Here is a 21,676-nt window from a genome sequence, read left to right as displayed (position 1 = left end):
ACGGGATGGAGGCCTCTCCTATATTACACAGGATGGAGGCCTCTCCTATATTACACGGGATGGAGGCCTCTCCTATATTACACAGGATGGAGGCCTCTCCTATATTACACAGGATGGAAGCCTCTCCTATATATTACACGGGATGGAGGCCTCTCCTATATTACACGGGATGGAGGCCTCTCCTATATTACACAGGATGGAGACCTCTCCTATATTACACAGGATGGAGGCCTCTCCTATATTACACGGGATGGAGGCCTCTCCTATATTACACAGGATGGAGGCCTCTCCTATATTACACAGGATGGAGACCTCTCCTATATTACACGGGATGGAGGCCTCTCCTATATTACACGGGATGGAGGCCTCTCCTATATTACACAGGATGGAGGCCTCTCCTATATTACACAGGATGGAGACCTCTCCTATATTACACAGGATGGAGGCCTCTCCTATATTACACAGGATGGAGGCCTCTCCTATATATTACACAGGATGGAGGCCTCTCCTATATTACACAGGATGGAGGCCTCTCCTATATTACACAGGATGGAGACCTCTCCTATATTACACAGGATGGAGGCCTCTCCTATATTACACAGGATGGAGGCCTCTCCTATATTACACGGGATGGAAGCGTCTCCTATATTACACAGGATGGAGACCTCTCCTATATTACACAGGATGGAGGCCTCTCCTATATTACACAGGATGGAGGCCTCTCCTATATTACACAGGATGGAGACCTCTCCTATATTACACAGGATGGAGACCTCTCCTATATTACACAGGATGGAGACCTCTCCTATATTACACAGGATGGAGGCCTCTCCTATATTACACAGGATGGAGGCCTCTCCTATATTACACAGGATGGAGGCCTCTCCTATATTACACAGGATGGAGGCCTCTCCTATATTACACAGGATGGAGGCCTCTCCTATATTACACAGGATGGATGCCTCTCCTATATTACACGGGATGGAGGCCTCTCCTATATTACACAGGATGGAGACCTCTCCTATATTACACAGGATGGAGGCCTCTCCTATATTACACAGGATGGAGGCCTCTCCTATATTACACAGGATGGAGGCCTCTCCTATATTACACAGGATGGAGGCCTCTCCTATATTACACAGGATGGAGACTTCTCCTATATTACACGGGATGGAGGCCTCTCCTATATTACACAGGATGGAGACCTCTCCTATATTACACAGGATGGAGGCCTCTCCTATATTACACAGGATGGAGGCCTCTCCTATATTACACGGGATGGAGGCCTCTCCTATATTACACAGGATGGAGACTTCTCCTATATTACACGGGATGGAGGCCTCTCCTATATTACACGGGATGGAGGCCTCTCCTATATTACACAGGATGGAGGCCTCTCCTATATTACACGGGATGGAGGCCTCTCCTATATTACACAGGATGGAGGCCTCTCCTATATTACACAGGATGGAAGCCTCTCCTATATTACACAGGATGGAGACCTCTCCTATATTACACGGGATGGAGGCCTCTCCTATATTACACAGGATGGAGGCCTCTCCTATATTACACGGGATGGAGGCCTCTCCTATATTACACAGGACGGAGGCCTCTCCTATATTACACAGGATGGAGGCCTCTCCTATATTACACAGGATGGAGGCCTCTCCTATATTACACAGGATGGAGACCTCTCCTATATATTACACGGGATGGAGGCCTCTCCTATATTACACAGGATGGAGGCCTCTCCTATATTACACAGGATGGAGACCTCTCCTATATTACACAGGATGGAGGCCTCTCCTATATTACACAGGATGGAGACCTCTCCTATATATTACACGGGATGGAGGCCTCTCCTATATTACACAGGATGGAGGCCTCTCCTATATTACACGGGATGGAGGCCTCTCCTATATTACACAGGATGGAGGCCTCTCCTATATTACACAGGATAGAGGCCTCTCCTATATTACACAGGATGGAGGCCTCTCCTATATTACACAGGATGGAGACCTCTCCTATATTACACAGGATGGAGACCTCTCCTATATTACACAGGATGGAGACCTCTCCTATATATTACACAGGATGGAGACCTCTCCTATATATTACACAGGATGGAGACCTCTCCTATATTACACAGGACGGAGGCCTCTCCTATATTACACAGGATGGAGGCCTCTCCTATATTACACAGGATGGAGACCTCTCCTATATTACACAGGATGGAGACCTCTCCTATATTACACAGGATGGAGGCCTCTCCTATATTACACAGGATGGAGGCCTCTCCTATATTACACAGGATGGAGGCCTCTCCTATATTACACAGGATGGAGGCCTCTCCTATATTACACAGGATGGAGGCCTCTCCTATATTACACAGGATGGAGACCTCTCCTATATTACACAGGATGGAGACCTCTCCTATATTACACGGGATGGAGGCCTCTCCTATATTACACAGGATGGAGGCCTCTCCTATATTACACAGGATGGAGGCCTCTCCTATATTACACAGGATGGAGGCCTCTCCTATATTACACAGGATGGAGGCCTCTCCTATATTACACAGGATGGAGGCCTCTCCTATATTACACAGGATGGAGGTCTCTCCTATATTACACAGGATGGAGGTCTCTCCTATATTACACAGGATGGAGGCCTCTCCTATATTACACAGGATGGAGGTCTCTCCTATATTACACAGGATGGAGACCTCTCCTATATTACACAGGATGGAGACCTCTCCTATATTACACAGGATGGAGGCCTCTCCTATATTACACAGGATGGAGACCTCTCCTATATTACACAGGATGGAGACCTCTCCTATATTATACAGGATGGAGGCCTCTCCTATATTACACAGGATGGAGGCCTCTCCTATATTACACGGGATGGAGGCCTCTCCTATATTACACAGGATGGAGGCCTCTCCTATATTACACAGGATGGAGGCCTCTCCTATATTACACAGGATGGAAGCCTCTCCTATATTACACAGGATGGAGGCCTCTCCTATATTACACAGGATGGAGGCCTCGCCTATATTACACAGGATGGAAGCCTCTCCTATATATTACACGGGATGGAGGCCTCTCCTATATTACACAGGATGGAGGCCTCTCCTATATTACACAGGATGGAGGCCTCGCCTATATTACACAGGATGGAAGCCTCTCCTATATATTACACGGGATGGAGACCTCTCCTATATTACACAGGATGGAGACCTCTCCTATATTACACAGGATGGAGACCTCTCCTATATTACACAGGATGGAGGCCTCTCCTATATTACACAGGATGGAGACCTCTCCTATATTACACAGGATGGAGGCCTCTCCTATGTTACACAGGATGGAGACCTCTCCTATATTACACGGGATGGAGGTCTCTCCTATATTACACAGGATGGAGACCTCTCCTATATTACACGGGATGGAGGCCTCTCCTATATTACACAGGATGGAGACCTCTCCTATATTACACAGGATGGAGGCCTCTCCTATATTACACAGGATGGAGGCCTCTCCTATATTACACGGGATGGAGGCCTCTCCTATATTACACAGGATGGAGGCCTCTCCTATATTACACAGGATAGAGGCCTCTCCTATATTACACAGGATGGAGGCCTCTCCTATATTACACAGGATGGAGACCTCTCCTATATTACACAGGATGGAGACCTCTCCTATATTACACAGGATGGAGACCTCTCCTATATATTACACAGGATGGAGACCTCTCCTATATATTACACAGGATGGAGACCTCTCCTATATTACACAGGACGGAGGCCTCTCCTATATTACACAGGATGGAGGCCTCTCCTATATTACACAGGATGGAGGCCTCTCCTATATTACACAGGATGGAGACCTCTCCTATATTACACAGGATGGAAGCCTCTCCTATATTACACAGGATGGAGGCCTCTCCTATATTATACAGGATGGAGGCCTCTCCTATATTACACAGGATGGAGGCCTCTCCTATATTACACGGGATGGAGGCCTCTCCTATATTACACAGGATGGAGGCCTCTCCTATATTACACAGGATGGAGGCCTCTCCTATATTACACAGGATGGAGGCCTCTCCTATATTACACAGGATGGAAGCCTCTCCTATATATTACACAGGATGGAGGCCTCTCCTATATTACACAGGATGGAGGCCTCTCCTATATTACACAGGATGGAGACCTCTCCTATATATTACACAGGATGGAGGCCTCTCCTATATTACACAGGATGGAGGCCTCTCCTATATTACACAGGATGGAGACCTCTCCTATATATTACACTGGATGGAGGCCTCGCCTATATTACACGGGATGGGGCTTTTCTATGTGCTACTGGTGGAGATTACGAGGTTGATGGTCCGGAGATTTTTTCTAACCTATGTGTGATTCTCCGCTCTGCTACATCTTGAGGTCCACATCGGTAGCAGAGTTGAGTTTGCAGTGTGGATTGTTCTATAGGGGCAGTGTATATTGTGACAATGCGGAGGACAATATGGTGGGCCATCAGCCGCTTTTGTTCTGTGTGTCGCCGTCTCACTAAATCTCATCTGTGTTTTACACAGGCGTCCGGGGAAATCACCATGCATGAGTGAAAGCAGAATGGCACTGCGAGCTCTGCTACATCAGCCCAGACAATGTGGCCCTGCAGAATTATATAGAGGGTGTGGAGAGATGCCCGTGCCTGGCAGCATGTGATTGCCTGCAGCCCCAGCACCTGACATTGCAGAGCCCGCAGAGCTCACTCGCTATCGGTGCCTGTTCACACTGCCTCGTCTTCACCCCCACATGAATATCAGGGAGGGCGTATGCTGGGCAACAAACGGGCAAGTCAATGAATAAATCAGCAAATGAAGAATTAATTCACAAAACCGGCCGCTGTAGAGATGGACGCTGCTGACGTTTTCTATACCTCTGCTTGCTTTTACAGAATGGAAACACTCTGGTTTTCTTCTAAAAGGACCAAAAACAGATCACTCTCTTTATAAGCTTGTTCCAGTTACACAGAGTCCTGTAAAGACACATCTGGGCTGATACATTGTAGCGAAGCATCCGGCCATGAGATGCATCAACATTAACATTGTCTGCTCTGGATACAATTGTAGCAAATCCAGAGCTGCAGGAATTCCAGAGGAGCAGACATGTACCCGTGCCCAGAACTGGGGCAGAAGAGGAGAAGGTGGCAGGACTTAGGCTACTTTCACACATCCGGTTTGAGCCCTGCGGCTCAATCCGGCTGTGAAAACTATGCAACGGATGCGGTGAAAACACCGCATCCTTTGCATCAGTTTTTACATGCGGCCGGTCCGGTTTTTTCCGGTTGCGGCATGCTACTGAGCATGCGCAGTGGAAAATACCGCATGCGGCGACCGGATGCGGTTTTTTCCGCATCGCGCCGCATCCGGCCTCCATAGGGATGCATTGAAAAATGCGCCGCAGCGGCCGGATGCGGCGCGATGCGGTGTTTTTTGCCGGAGCAAAAAACGTTGCAGGGTACGTTCGATCCGGCCGCCGCATCGGCTAAATCTGCCGCATGCGGCAAAAACCGGACCGAACGCAAGCCCCTACGGCACAATGCGGCACTAATGTAAGTCAATGCAAAAAAAAACGCAATCGGCGTTACAAAAGCCGGTTGCAGTTTTTCTGTAGAACGCCGTATTGTGCCGCAGAGCAAAAATCCGGATGTGTGAAAGTACCCTTACTCTGCAGCCTCACAGTCCTTCTCCTAGGAGATCCCAAGGTACAGGGGTGTCAGCAATGGCATGGGTCGCAGGGGTGAAGGCAGTGTATACAGAATTACATGGCTGCCATCTTCACGACCATGGGATACTGAGCCTCCAGGGGCGACTGCCTCGTTTCCTTCCCTGGACTCCATATCTAACTTGGGTAGCAGAATCGCCGGATCAGCCGCCATCTTGCTAGTTACATGTCGTGAGTCAATCTTCCCAGAAGTTCTGGAGATGTGACATGAGGAGCATTATTGAGGACAGGAGTTTACGGGAATGAAGGGGCTGATAACAGTGAACAGTAGGTACATGCAGCTCTCCAACAAAGGAAAAGAACATTGCATTATCGTCACTCCAAAAAGCAGACATTAACCAGTAAACTTCAGGAGGCACCTCACGCCTCAATGGTGCCACCAATATAAGTGACACGTAAGACCTGAACCACCAAGGACAAAGTAATGAGACACTACGTACCGATTTGGCAGTGGCTGATATGTACTGGACAACCATCTCGTGCTTCGTCGCCAGATCTTTCTGCCGCAGCGGCGCCTTCTTCTCTTCATTCAAATTCATGTCTTCCTGCAAGTTAAAAGGTCAAATAGAATAAATCAGAAGAAAGAGAAGCCATGACTTCAGAAAGTTTTATCTGAACCGAAACGTCACCACCGGACTATATTAAAGTCCTGATCCTCACTGCAAGTGCGTCCACTTTGTCTTTTATCTATGGCAAAGTGTTGTGTGCTATAAGGGCTGTGCAATGTGTGGACTCTGCTGAGAACGGAGCATTGTGTGGACTCTACTGAGAGAGCTGCAAATATATGCTGCATGGGGGAGCAACCGCAACCTGGACTGCTGCACAGAGGAGCAACCGCGGCCTGGACTGCTGCACGGGAGAGTAACCGCAGCCTGGACTGCTGTACAGAGGTGCAACCGCAACCTGGACTGCTGTACGAGGAGCGACTGTGACCTAGACTGCTGCATGAGGAGCAACTGCAGCCTGGACTGCTGCACAGGGGAGCAACTGCGGCCTGGACTGCTGCGTCGGGAGAGCAACCGCGGCCTGGACTGCTGCACTGGGGAGCAACTGCGGCCTGGACTGCTGCACAGGGGAGCGATCGCAACCTGGACTGCTGCATGGGAGAGCAACCGCAGCCTGGACTGCTGCACGGGAGAGCAACCGCGGCCTGGACTGCTGCACGGGAGAGCAACCGCGGCCTGGACTGCTGCACAGGGGAGCAACCGCGGCCTGGACTGCTGCACAGGGGAGCAACTGCGGCCTGGACTGCTGCACAGGGGAGCGATCGCAACCTGGACTGCTGCACGGGAGAGCAACCGCAGCCTGGACTGCTGCACGGGAGAGCAACCGCGGCCTGGACTGCTGCACGGGAGAGCAACCGCGGCCTGGACTGCTGTACAAGGAGCGACTGCAACCTAGACTGCTGTAAAGAGGAGCAACCGCAACCTGGACTGCTGCACAAGGAGCGACTGCGACCTGCACTGCTGTACGAGGAGCAACTGCGACCTGGACTGCTGTACGAGGAGCAACTGCGACCTGGACTGCTGCACGAGGAGCAACTGCGACCTGGACTGCTGCACGAGGAGGAACTGCGACCTGGACTGCTGCACGAGGAGCAACTGCGACCTGGACTGCTGCACGAGGAGCAACTGCGACCTGGACTGCTGCACGAGGAGCAACTGCGACCTGGACTGCTGCACGAGGAGCAACTGCGACCTGGACTGCTGCACGAGGAGCAACTGTGACCTGGACTGCTGCACGAGAAGCAACTGTGACCTGGACTGCTGCACAGGGGAGCAATCGCGACCTGGACTGATGTACGAGGAGCAACTGCGACCTGGACTGCTGCACGAGGAGCAACTGCGACCTGCACTGCTGCACGAGGAGCAACTGCGACCTGCACTGCTGCACGAGGAGCGACTGCGACCTGGACTGCTCCACAGGGGAGGGACCGCGGTCTGGACTGCTGCACAGGGGAGGGAACGCGGCCTGGACTGCTGCACAGGGGGGCTGCGGTCTGGACTGCTGCACGGGGGGGTCCGCGGTCTGAACTGCTGCACGGGGGGCGTGGCCTGGACTACTGCACGGGGGGCGCGGTCTGGACTGCTGCACGGGGGGCGCGGTCCGGACTACTGCACAGGGGAGGGACCGCTGCCTGGACTACTGCACGAGGAGCCACTGCAACCTGGACTGATTCACTGAGGAGGCACTGTGGTCTGGACTGCTGCATGGGGGAGTGACCATGGCCTGGACTGGTGCAAGAGGAGCCACTGCAACCTGGACTGATGCACTAGGGAGGCACTGCGGTCTGGACTGCTGCACAGGGGAGGGACCATGGTCTGGACTGCTGCACAGGGGAGGGACCGCGGTCTGGACTGCTGCATGGGGGAACAAGCACAGCCTGGACTGCTGCACAGGGGAGGGACCACGGCCTGGACTGCTGCACGGGGAGCAAACGCAGCCTGGAGTGCTGCACGGGGGAGCAAACGCAGCCTGGATTGGTGTATGTGGGAGCAACCGCGGCCCGGACTGCTGCACAATAAAGCCACAGTGGCCTGGACTACTGCATGGTAAAGTGACCGTGGCCTGGACTACTGCATGGTAAAGCGACCGTGGCCTGGACTGCTGCACGGTAAAACGACCGTGGCCTGGACTGCTGCACGGTAAAATGACCGTGGCCTGGACTGCTGCACGGTAAAGCGACCGTGGCCTGGACTGCAGCACTGCAAAGCCACCATGGCCTGGACTGCTGCACGGTAAAGCGACCGTGGCCTGGACTGCTGCACGGTAAAGCGACCGTGGCCTGGACTGCTGCACGGTAAAGCGACCGTGGCCTGGACTGCTGCACAGTGAAGCGACCGTGGCCTGGACTGCTGCACGGTAAAGCGACCGTGGCCTGGACTGCTGCACGGTAAAGCGACCGTGGCCTGGACTGCTTCACGGTAAAGCGACCGTGGCCTGGACTGCTGCACGGTGAAGCGACCGTGGCCTGGACTGCTGCACGGTGAAGCGACCGTGGCCTGGACTGCTGCACGGTGAAGCGACCGTGGCCTGGACTGCTGCACGGTGAAGCGACCGTGGCCTGGACTGCTGCACGGTGAAGCGACCGTGGCCTGGACTGCTGCACGGTGAAGCGACCGTGGCCTGGACTGCTGCACGGTGAAGCGACCGTGGCCTGGACTGCTGCACGGTGAAGCGACCGTGGCCTGGACTGCTGCAGCGACCGGCTGTGAGAAGAGGTGAAGAGACCTAGTGATGCTGGTCTCTGACAGGACATGGAGGCTGAACTGACTTTCCTGTGCCGGACACATACATTATTTCGGTTTTGTTATGCCAAGGAAAGGTTATTTTCGTTTTTAGGAGCAGTGAAGTGTTTATGAACATTGAATAAACCGCTGACTGTTCTAATGCAAGACCCTTCTGCCGGTGTGAACACTGCCCAGCTGCCTGAATGTAGATACATCGAGAGGAGAAGAAACTCATCAATTTAATGCAGGAAACAAATTGCATCAGTACAATTCTGCATTTCTATCCCAGGAGATGATGAATAGTTTGTCCATGACTCCTGGATAGGGACTGTGGAGATGACGGATAGGGACTGTGGGAATGACGGATAGGGACTGTGGGGATGACTGATAGGGACTGTGGGGATGACTGATAGGGACTGTGGGATGATAGGAAGGATGGATGGGAGCACATCCAAGGTGGGGACTGTAGGAAGGATAGATGGGGGCATATCCAGGGTGAGGTCTGTAGGAAGGATGGATGGGGCACATCCAGGGTGGGGACTGTGGGGAAACATCTAGGGTGGGGGCTATGGAAGTCCATGGCTTATGATGGGGCATATACAGGGTGGGGACTGTGTGGGGGCACATCTACGGTAGAGGCCATGGAAGTCCATGGCTTATGATGGGGCATATCCAGGGTGGGGACTGTAGTAAGGATGGATGAGGGCACATCCAGGGTGGGGACTGTAGTAGCAGTGGATGGGGCATATGCAGGGTGGGGACTGGGGGGCCACATCTGGGATGGGGGGCTATGGAAGTCCATGGCTTATGATGGGGCATATCCAGGGTGGGGACTGTAGTAACGGTGGATGGGGCATATCCAGGGTGGGGATTGGGGGGCCACATCTGGGATGGGGGGCTATGGAAGTCCATGGCTTATGATGGGGCATATCCAGGGTGGGGACTGTAGTAACGGTGGTTGGGGCATATCCATGGTGGGGATTGGGGGGGCCACATCTGGGATGGGGGCTATGGAAGTCCATGGCTTATGATGGGGCATATCTAGGGTGGGGACTGTAGTAACGGTGGTTGGGGCATATCCAGGGTGGGGGCACTTCTAGGATGGGGGCTATGGAAGTCCATGGCTTATGATGGGGCATATCCAGGGTGGGGACTGTAGTAACGGTGGATAGGGCATATCCATGGTGGGGATTGGGGGGGCACTTCTAGGATGGGGGCTATGGAAGTCCATGGCTTATGATGGGGCACATCCAGGGTGGGGACTGTAGTAACGGTGGATGGGGCATATCCAGGGTGGGGATTGGGGGGCCACATCTGGGATGGGGGGCTATGGAAGTCCATGGCTTATGATGGGGCATATCCAGGGTGGGGACTGTAGTAACGGTGGATGGGGCATATCCAGGGTGGGGATTGGGGGGGCCACATCTGGGATGGGGGGCTATGGAAGTCCATGGCTTATGATGGGGCATATCCAGGGTGGGGACTGTAGTAACGGTGGTTGGGGCATATCCATGGTGGGGATTGGGGGGGCCACATCTGGGATGGGGGCTATGGAAGTCCATGGCTTATGATGGGGCATATCTAGGGTGGGGACTGTAGTAACGGTGGTTGGGGCATATCCAGGGTGGGGGCACTTCTAGGATGGGGGCTATGGAAGTCCATGGCTTATGATGGGGCATATCCAGGGTGGGGACTGTAGTAACGGTGGATGGGGCATATCCAGGGTGGGGATTGGGGGGCCACATCTGGGATGGGGGGCTATGGAAGTCCATGGCTTATGATGGGGCATATCCAGGGTGGGGACTGTAGTAACGGTGGTTGGGGCATATCCAGGGTTGGGACTGGGGGGCCACATCTGGGATGGGGGGCTATGGAAGTCCATGGCTTATGATGGGGCATATCCAGGGTGGGGACTGTAGTAACGGTGGTTGGGGCATATCCAGGGTTGGGACTGGGGGGCCACATCTGGGATGGGGGGCTATGGAAGTCCATGACTTATCATAGTTCTCTTTCTGGAAGTCTATGACATTCGCTCACACACTGCGCTGCTATCTCCACTGCGCTCTCTTCTTCCCCCAGCAGGATATATATTTTCTCTTCCTCCTTCATGGAGCTGAAATCCGGGAAGAGATGGGAGAGTCTCCTGAAGTGAGTGTCCCTCACTGCTGAGTACTTGGTGCAGTGTAGCAGGAAGTGGGTTTCATCCTCCAGGGCCTCCAGGTCACAGTGTTGGCACAGTCTGTCCTCCCTGGGCTTGTAGCTCTGCTTGTGTCGGCCGGATTCGATGGCTAGACTGTGGGCACTGAGTCTATATCGGCTCAGGGTCCTGCGGTCTCTGGGGTCCGGGAGTTTCTCCAGATACGGGGCCAGTCTGTAGTCTCTCTGTAGTCTCTGGTACGTGGTCAGTTTCTGTGAGGTGTTGATGTCGGTCCTCCAGTCACTGACATACCTCTCCTGGCCCTCGTCTACCATCTTCCTGATTCTGGTTCTTGTCAGGCTGCTGTGATTGGTTATTTTGTCCAGTTGGGTTTGGGAGGGCTGTGCCCGGGGTCCTGGTTCATCTGGCCCACGTATATATATCAGAGCTTTGTGGTGATGGGAGCTTGGATTGCTCCTCTGTAGGTGAGCCTGAAATGATAGTGACCTCTTCAGAGCTGCTAGGTGTAGAGGGAATCTGCCCAGCTCAGCTCGACAGGCGCTGTTGGAGGTGCTTCGATGGACCTGGAGAAGGGGCTTACAGAATTCCAGGTGGAATATTTCTGTTGGGCTGGAATCCCACCTTGACCAATCTGGGTAAGTGTGAGGGCCCCAGACTTCGCTGCCGTACAGGAGGATTGGGGCGATGATAGAATCAAAGATTTCTAGCCAGACCCTCACTGGTGGCTTCAGATGATACAGTTTCCTTTGGATGGCATAGATGACTGAGCATGTTGAGAGTTGTAGTACATTGACATTCGCAGACCACTTTGGTATGTTTGATAATGTGTCTGCCTCATAGCTGTACAGTGGTTAGGACAGGAGTCCTCACAATCAGCTGGTAATTCATGGGCTGTTGGCTGGACAGAACCTCTGGCCATCGACATATTGGGTTGTACACATTTTATTGCTGGATTGTGGGGGGGGGAAGACTTGTTTTTGTTCTGTTCTGTACCATAGTCATGACGTGTCTGTCTGCCAACATATGGGAACCTCAGAGATGAGCATTTCCGGAACGAGATTGTGTCTGTGGTCGTTCTATATTTGATGTCTCGGATCTTGTGACCTCAATTATTAACTAATGATCAGTTTGGTGATTATTTCCCCTCTATTCGCACATAGTAATGTGTACACAGCGGGTGTAGTGCAGTTCTCCACGTCTGCCGTCTTCTGCCATGTCCAGCCTCACATGACCACATTTGTGACCCCCTGAACTGCGCACGTTGTGCTGGGTGGAGCCGAGGTCACTTTATATTTTTTGTCTTGTAAGTTTATGAGACTCCAAATGAGGCTTTAGAAAGTGATCTCCACTCCACATAGAAAACAGTGATTCGGCCTGTCGCAGAAGTGGAGACGTGACAACAGAGCGGCCTGAAGATGGGACCGGTGGAAATGGCAATACACCCTTTGTATACACATTATCATTTAGTAATAGAGGGTAAAGTAGTAGGTAGTAGTACTTCTTTATGATAAGAAAAGCTCCTTCAGACCTAATGGTGGGATAACATATGTAGCATCCCAATCTGCGGGAACGCTGTGCACAATACACAGGTATATGGATCCATATCAGAGCCCAGGACTTCACAGATAATCAGCACTCTGCCAGCCCGGAGTAAATAGGCAGCATGGACAGATAGCAATTATATCACTTGGTTTTGGGGAAAACGGTTTTCTCATTTCTCTTAATTGTATCTGATCTCTCCTATTTCTGGACTATATTTGTCATGTTAGCAGATAGAGAGGACGCTGCACTTTCCTCAACTATTAATAGGAAATGACTTCAAAAATTCAGACTAACGGAACAGTGGTAAAAATAGTATAGACCCATGGCGTGGGATCAGAAAATCACTCTAGAAATGAGAGCCCCAAGCTAATGAGATAACCCGGTATAAATCATTCTACATTGCAGGTCGTTGTGGTCCCAATGGGGGGCAGCCACAGGGTGTGGGGGGCAGCCACAGGGCGTGAGGGGCAGCCACAGGGCGTGGAAGGCAGCCACAGGGCGTGGGAGGCAGCCACAAGGGGTGGGAGGCAGCCACAAGGGGTGGGAGGCAGCCACAAGGGGTGGGGGGCAGCCACAAGGGGTGGGGGGCAGCCACAGGACGTAGAAAGCAGCCACAGGATGTGGGGGGCAGCCACAGGGCGTGGGGGCAGCCACAAGGCGTGGGGGCAGCCACAAGGCGTAGAAAGCAGCCACAAGGCGTGGGGGGCAGCAAGATGACATGGACATACATGGACTGAAGAAGCTGATACGGAGGACGGCGCTGATGGAGAAGGAACAACATGGGGTCCACAGAATCTAGAAAGTAGGAAAACGAAGATCTCAATAGAAAAGTTGAAAAATAAAAACTAGAATGAAGGAAAAGGAGAAGAAATGGAGCAAAAGAGAGAATGGAGAAGACCTCGGGCTGAATCGATAAGGCTGGCACTGTACACCCCAGTCTTAATGATGGGAGCATTGGAGTAAGATGCGCTGATTTCATCAAGAAATGATGATGCACCCGGCACTTCTCACCAGTACGCACCTCTGTGCACCGCTCCAGAAATGTAGGCCAGACAAGGACCAGAGTAACAGTTATGATTTATGTGCTGGGCGAATGGCGGAGCCAAAGTAGTGGCAAAAACTGATGAAAAATCGCCAAACCTAGCAACATTTTCTCCAAATTCACATTGCGACATTGAAGTAGTTTTGTCCCAGAATTCTGGAGATGATAAAGAGAAGAAAATAGAAAAAGAAGAAACTAAATGAAGAATAAAGATAATGGAGGAGGGAAGACGCTGGACAATTAGGTGCAATGCAACGGAAAAGAATATTGAAGGAAGTAAAGAAACGAAAAGAAAGAAAGGAGAAAAAAAAAGAAAATGCAGACGAAGGAGTTCAAAAGCGATGAGGACAATGTGACACTTCATTAAATCAAGTAAAGTAGAAGTGTCGCTATAATGGGATGTTTTGTAGGAGCAGCCGCGATGACACCGGGTATATATGTGTAGACGACGGAGGGCGAATGATGGCCGAGATGAGCCCGAGTGTCATAGAAAACACAAACATCCATTGTGCCCAGGACCTAACAACATCTGCAATCATCGGCATCAAGGAGCGGCCGCCACCAAAAAGAGAGAACTTGTAATATTTGTAATAAATCATTAAGTTTAGACTTTTTTTTTTGCTTTATAACATTTGTAAATTGATTATTGTTATGTACATTGTATCAGATGCACAGGTTAGTCTGTCTACAGACTTTAGTCTTCTGTTTCTATGGTTACTGACGGACAATGTAAACATTCTGTAAGTTGTTACATTTTCATGACAAATCCATGAAGTTTCTTTAAAGCCTGAATATTCCCGGCCGTGGACTCGAAATGTGAATGTTCTGTTCTCTGTGACACTTAGCATCATCGCTCTTAAGAAAAAAATAAAAATTGTACCTGACCCCCTCATAGATGAGAAGCCCCCACATATTGTGACTGACCCCCTCCATAGATGAGAAGCCCCCACACATTGTGAGTGACCCCCTCCATAGATGAGAAGCCCCCACACATTGTGAGTGACCCCCTCCATAGATGAGAAGCCCCCACATATTGTGAGTGACCCCCTCCATAGATGTGAAGCCCCCACATAGTGACTGACCCCCTCCATAGATGAGAAGCCCCCACATATTGTGAGTGACCCCCTCCATAGATGAGAAGCCCCCACACATTGTGAGTGACCCCCTCCATAGATGAGAAGCCCCACATATTGTGAGTGACCCCCTCCATGGATGAGAAGCCCCCACATATTGTGACTGACCCCCTCCATAGATGAGAAGCCCCCACATATTGTGAGTGACCCCCTCCATAGATGAGAAGCCCCCACACATTGTGAGTGACCCCCTCCATAGATGAGAAGCCCCCACATATTGTGAGTGACCCCCTCCATAGATGTGAAGCCCCCACATAGTGACTGACCCCCTCCATAGATGAGAAGCCCCCACATATTGTGACTGACCCCCTCCATAGATGAAAAGCCCCCACACATTGTGAGTGACCCCCTCCATAGATGAGAAGCCCCCACATATTGTGAGTGACCCCCTCCATGGATGAGAAGCCCCCACATATTGTGACTGACCCCCTCCATAGATGAGAAGCCCCCACATATTGTGAGTGACCCCCTCCATGGATGAGAAGCCCCCACATATTGTGAGTGACCCCCTCCATAGATGAGAAGCCCCCACATATTGTGAGTCACTCCCTACATATTGTGACTGACCCCCTCCATGGATGAGAAGCCCCCACATATTGTGGGTGACCCCCTCCATAGATGAGAAGCCCCCACAGATTGTGAGTGACCCCCTCCATGGATGAGAAGCCCCCACATATTGTGACTGACCCCCTCCATGGATGAGAAGCCCCCACATATTGTGAGTGACCCCCTCCATAGATGAGAAGCCCCCACACATTGTTAGTGACCCCCTCCATGGATGAGAATCCCCCACATATTGTGAGTGACCCCCTCCATAGATGAGAAGCCCCCACACATTGTGAGTGACCCCCTCCATGGATGAGAAAACCCCACATATTGTAAGTGAGCCCCTCCATGGATGAGAAGCCCCCACATATTGTGAGTGACCCCCTCCATAGATGAGAAGCCCCCACATATTGTGAGTGACCCCCTACATATTGTGACTGACCCCCTCCATGGATGAGAAGCCCCCACATATTGTGAGTGACCCCCTCCATAGATGAGAAGCCCCCACACATTGTGAGTGACCCCCTCCATGGATGAGAATCCCCCACATATTGTGAGTGACCCCCTCCATAGATGAGAAGCCCCCACACATTGTGAGTGACCCCCTCCATAGATGAGAAGCCCCCGCACATTGTGAGTGACCCCCTCCATAGATGAGAAGCCCCCGCACATTGTGAGTGACCCCCTCCATGGATGAGAAAACCCCACATATTGTAAGTGAGCCCCTCCATGGATGAGAAGCCCCCACATATTGTGAGTGACCCCCTCCATAGATGAGAAGCCCCCACATATTGTGAGTGACCCCCTCCATGGATGAGAAAACCCCACATATTGTAAGTGAGCCCCTCCATGGATGAGAAGCCCCCACATATTGTGAGTGACCCCCTCCATAGATGAGAAGCCCCCACATATTGTGAGTGACCCCCTACATATTGTGACTGACCCCCTCCATGGATGAGAAGCCCCCACATATTGTGAGTGACCCCCTCCATAGATGAGAAGCCCCCGCACATTGTGAGTGACCCCCTCCATGGATGAGAAAACCCCACATATTGTAAGTGAGCCCCTCCATGGATGAGAAGCTTCCACATTCGTGTTCTCTGTATATGGCTTCTCTGTGTCCCCCGTGTTCTTTGTATACAGAGTCTCTGTGTCGCCCCCCCATGTTCTCTATATTCGGCTTCTTTGCGTCCTCCCATGTTCTCTGTATAAGGCTTCTCTGCCTCGCCCCGTGTTTTCTGTCTGTTTTCTCTGCGCCCCCCATGTTTTCTGTATTTATCTTCTCTGAGTCCCTCCCCTTCCGTGTTCTCTGAATTCAGCCTCTCTGTCTCCCGCCCGTGTTCTCTGCCCCACACTGTGTTCTCAGTATAAGCCTTCTCAGCACCCCCCTCCCCCCCCCCGTGTTCTTTGTATACAGATTCTCTGTCCCCCGTACTCTGAGAATACGGCTTCCCTGCACCCTCCAGTGTTCTCTGTACACAGATTCTCTACATACCACCCCTGAGTTCTCTGTATACACATTCATATGCAGATTCTCAGCGCCCCCCTTGTTTGGCCTCCGATCAGTGTATACAGTACAGACCAAAAGTTTGGACACACCTTCTCGTTCAAAGAGTTTTATTTTCATGACTCTGAAAATTGTAGATTCACATTGAAGGCATCAAAACTATGAATTAAAACATGTGGAATGAAATACTTAACAAAAAAGTGTGAAACAACTGAAAATATGTCTTATATTCTAGGTTCTTCAAAGTAGCCACCTTTTTATTTCATTACTGCTTTGCACACTCTTGGCATTCTCTTGCTGAGCTTCAAGAGGTAGTCACCGGAAATGGTTTTCCAACAGTCTTGAAGGAGTTCCCAGAGATGCTTAGCACTTGTTGGCCCTTTTACCTTCACTCTGCGGTCCAGCCATCTCAATTGGGTTCAGGTCTGGTGACTGTGGAGGCCAGGTCATCTGGCGTAACAACCCACCACTCTCTTTCTTAGTCAAATATCCCTTACACAGCCTGGAGGTGTGTTTGGGGTCATTGTCCTGTTGAAAAATAAATGATGGTCCAACTAAACGCAAACCGGATGGAATACCACGCCACTGCAAGATGCTATGGTAGCCATGCTGGTTCAGTATGCCTTCAATTTTGAATAAATCCCCAACAGTGACACCAGCAAAGCACCCTCATACCATCACACCTCCTCCACCATGCTTCACGGTGGGAACCAGCCATGTAGAGTCCATCCGTTCACCTTTTCTGCGTCGCCCAAAGACACGGTGGTTGGATCCAAAGATCTCAAATTTGGGCTCATCAGACCAAAGCATAGATTTCCACTGGTCTAATGTCCATTCCTTGTATTCTTTAGCCCAAACAAGTCTTCTCTACTTGTTGCCTGTCCTTAGCAGTGGTTTCCTAGCAGCTATTTTACCATGAAGGCTGCTGCAAAAGTCTCCTCTTAACAGTTGTTCTAGAGATGTGTCTGCTGCTAGAACTCTGTGTGGCATTGACCTGGTCTCTAATCTGAGCTACTGTTAACCTGCGATTTCTGAGGCTGGTGACTCTGATAAACTTATCCTCCGCAGCAGAGGTGGCTCTTGGTCTTCCTTTCCTGACGTGGTCCTCATGTGATCCAGTTTCTTAGTAACATTTGATGGTTTTTGGCATTGCACTTGGGGACACTTTCAAAGTTTTCCCATTTTTTTCGGACTGACTGACCTTCATTTCTTAAAGTAATGATGGCCACTCGCTTTTCTTTACTTAGAATTTATATTATGGCAAGAAAAAAAGCAGCCAACAGTGTATTCAGTAGGACTATCAGCTGTGTATCCACCAGACGTCTGCACAACACAACTGATGGTCCAAACCCCATTTATAAGGCAAGAAATCCCACTTATTAAACCTGACAGGGCGCACCTGTGAAGTGAAGACCATTTCCGGTGACTACCTCTTGAAGCTCATCAAGAGAATGCCAAGAGTGTGCAAAGCAGTAATCAAAGCAAAAAGGGGGCTACTCTAAAGAATCTAGAATAGAAGACATATTTTCAGTTGTTTCACACTTTTTTGCTAAGTATTTCATTCCACATGTGATAATTCATAGTTTTGATGCCTTCAATGTGAATCTACAATTGTCAGTCATGAAAATAAAGAAAACTCTTTGAATGAGAAGGTGTGTCCAAACTTTTGGTCTGTAATGTACACCACAGACCCAGTTTGCTTTATGGCATTGTAAATCAATTCAAAAACAATATTGTCCAAATCTGCACTTTGCCTTTATAAAGTTGATTAAGGCAATTTCATGCAAGGAACTGACCATCATCTTCTCAAACAGATCCATGATTTCCTTCTCCGACAGATTCAGTGAGCGCTCATCAAAAAGCTGTTGTGGGGCTGGAAACTCTGCTATGGTGGCCTGCGGGTCTGTGGGGTGCTGGATGAGCGGCTTCTCTTTTTTCACCCCAGATTTCCTGAAACTTGTAAGTCGGTCCCGCTAAAAGCAAAATGAGCAGAATAAGAGAAATAAATGTAGGCTGGAAATTTACGACACAACAATATATTCATCACCGCTGTATAGTGACTGTGGCTACTCATGTGTGTAATACACAGGGGCAGTATTATAGTAGGTATATTCTTGTACATAGGGGGCAGTATTATAGTAGGTATATTCTTGTACATAGGGGGCAGTATTACAGTGGTTATATTCTTGTACATAGGGGCAGTATTATAGTAGTTATATTCTTGTACATAGGGGGCAGTATTATAGTAGTTATATTCTTGTACATAGGGGCAGTATTATAGTAGTTATATTCTTGTATATAGGGGGCAGTATTATAGTAGTTATATTCTTGTACATAGGAGCAGTATTATAGTAGTTATATTCCTGTACATAGGAGCAGTATTATAGCAGTTATATTCTTGTATATAGGGGCAGTATTATAGTAGTTATATTCTTGTACATAGGGGCAGTATTATAGTAGATATATTCTTGTACATAGGGGCAGTATTATAGTACTTATATTCTTGTACATAGGGGCAGTATTATAGTACTTGTATTCTTGTACATAGGGGCAGTATTATAGTACTTATATTCTTGTACATAGGGGCAGTATTACAGGTTTATTATATGTTAAATGGCTACGTTCATAGGAAACATATTGGTAAACAAGTCAGATAATGACACAGAGGTGGTGATAATATGAAATACGCCATTGTGCTCAGAGTTTCTTGTCTTCAGCTCATTGTAAATATTCCTGAAATTGAATGCTGCTATAAACCTCCACAATGTCCCATTAGAAGTAATGGGAAAAGAATGGGCTCATTAGTGTGTGGAGGAGCTGCACATCCTGACATGCTAATGATGAGACAATTAAGGTGTCAGCAGAACGCCCGCGATCCCCTCGTGTTGTGCGCAGTGATGGGGGGACGGGCGTCCTTGCTCTCTTGACTTCCACTTGTTGACTGCTTCTTCCTCTTGTGTTGTCAGTCATTTCTGGCTTTTAATGTTCTGGATAAATCTCTGCTGCAGAATTTGCTCCGCGCCGTCCTTCTCACTAAATGAAAACTTTTTTCATTTTTCAATGTAAATAAACCCAACAACATCCAGTTGTGAGAACTGGAGCCTTTATTAAGGCTGGGCTGCTACTGTAGATTACAATGTGCGTCCCATAATCCCGGGGATCGGCTGCTACTGTAGATTACAATGTGCGTCCCATAATCCCGGGGATCGGCTGCTACTGTAGATTGCAATGTGTGTCCCATAATCCCGGGGCTTGGCTGCTACTGTAGATTACAATGTGCGTCCCATAATCCCGGGGATCGGCTGCTACTGTAGATTACAATGTGCGTCCCATAATCCCGGGGATCGGCTGCTACTGTAGATTACAATGTGCGTCCCATAATCCCGGGGATCGGCTGCTACTGTAGATTGCAATGTGTGTCCCATAATCCCGGGGCTTGGCTGCTACTGTAGATTACAACGTGCGTCCCATAATCCCGGGGCTTGGCTGCTACTGTAGATTACAATGTGCGGCCCATAATCCCGGGGATCGGCTGCTACTGTAGATTACAATGTGCGTCCCATAATCCCGGGGATCGGCTGCTACTGTAGATTGCAATGTATGTCCCATAATCCCGGGGCTTGGCTACTACTGTAGATTACAATGAGTGTCTCATAATCCCAGGGATCGGCTGCTACTGTAGATTGCAATGTGTATCCCATAATCCCAGGGATTTGCTGCTACTGTAGATTACAATGTGTGTCCCATAATCCCGGGGATCGGCTGCTACTGTAGATTACAATGTGTGTCCCATAATCCCGGGGATCGGCTGCTACTGTAGATTAAAATGTGTGTCCCGTAATCCCGGGGAGAAGCAGGGGACGTTGATTTAGAGGGAATCTTTCCCCTGGTCTGTCTGGCCCCGGATCTCTCAGCCACCATCACTGTTTGGTGGGTTCCCTGGGCCCCGGATCACGCAGCCACCATCGCTGTTCGGTGGGTTCCCTGGGCCCCGGATCTCTCAGCCACTAATCGCTGTTCCCTGGGCCCCGGATCACGCAGCCACCATCGCTGTTCGGTGGGTTCCCTGAGCTCCAGATCACTCAGCCACTAATCGCTGTTCCCTGGGCCCCGGATCACGCAGCCACCATCGCTGTTTGGTGGGTGCCCTGGGCCCCGGATCACTCAGCCACCATCACTGTTCGGTGGGTTCCCTGGGCCCCGGATCACTCAGCCACCATCGCTGTTTGGTGGGTTACCTGGGCCCCGGATCACTCGGCCACCATCGCTGTTTGGGGAGTTCCCTGGGCCCCGGATCACTCAGCTACCATCGCTGTTTGGTGGGTTCCCTGGGCCCCGGATCACTCAGCCACTATCGCTGTTCCCTGGGCCCCGGATCACTCAGCCACCATCGCTGTTCGGTGGGTTCCCTGGGCCCCGGATTACGCAGCCACCATCGCTGTTTGGTGGGTTCCCTGGGCCCCGGATCTCTCGGCCACTAATCGCTGTTCCCTGGGCCCCGGATCACTCAGCCACCATCGCTGTTTGGTGGGTTCCCTGGGCCCCGGATCACTCAGCCACCATCGCTGTTTGGTGGGTTCCCTGGGCCCCGGATCACTCAGCCACCATCACTGTTCGGTGGGTTCCCTGGGCCCCGGATCACTCAGCCACAATCGCTGTTTGGTGAGTTCCCTGGGCCCCGGATCAGTCAGCTACCATCGCTGTTTGGTGGGTTCCCTGGG

The 21,676-nt window shown here is 50.6% G+C and overlaps 1 protein-coding gene across 6 annotated transcripts in view; it reads right to left on the bottom strand.

The window, feature by feature from the left end:
* DIAPH2 (diaphanous related formin 2) overlaps positions 1-21,676 on the bottom strand; it is a 1,791,241-nt gene that overhangs the window by 1,697,596 nt on the left and 71,969 nt on the right. For all 6 annotated transcript variants that reach the window (XR_012725273.1, XR_012725274.1, XM_075323052.1 and 3 more), the window contains 2 exons: positions 18,752-18,928; positions 6,238-6,342 (listed from right to left, as the gene is read on the bottom strand). Coding sequence is in view for 4 of the 6 variants with exons in the window: in XM_075323052.1 (XP_075179167.1) it covers positions 6,238-6,342; positions 18,752-18,928 (282 nt within the window). In the remaining 2 variants the exon portion in view is untranslated. The remainder of the gene's footprint in view (positions 1-6,237; positions 6,343-18,751; positions 18,929-21,676) is intronic.

Source organism: Anomaloglossus baeobatrachus, chromosome 9 (assembly GCF_048569485.1).
Source record: "Anomaloglossus baeobatrachus isolate aAnoBae1 chromosome 9, aAnoBae1.hap1, whole genome shotgun sequence".
Lineage (NCBI taxonomy): Eukaryota > Metazoa > Chordata > Amphibia > Anura > Aromobatidae > Anomaloglossus > Anomaloglossus baeobatrachus.
Note: the sequence above shows the minus strand (reverse complement) of the source record. Positions and strands in the feature narration are given on the sequence as shown.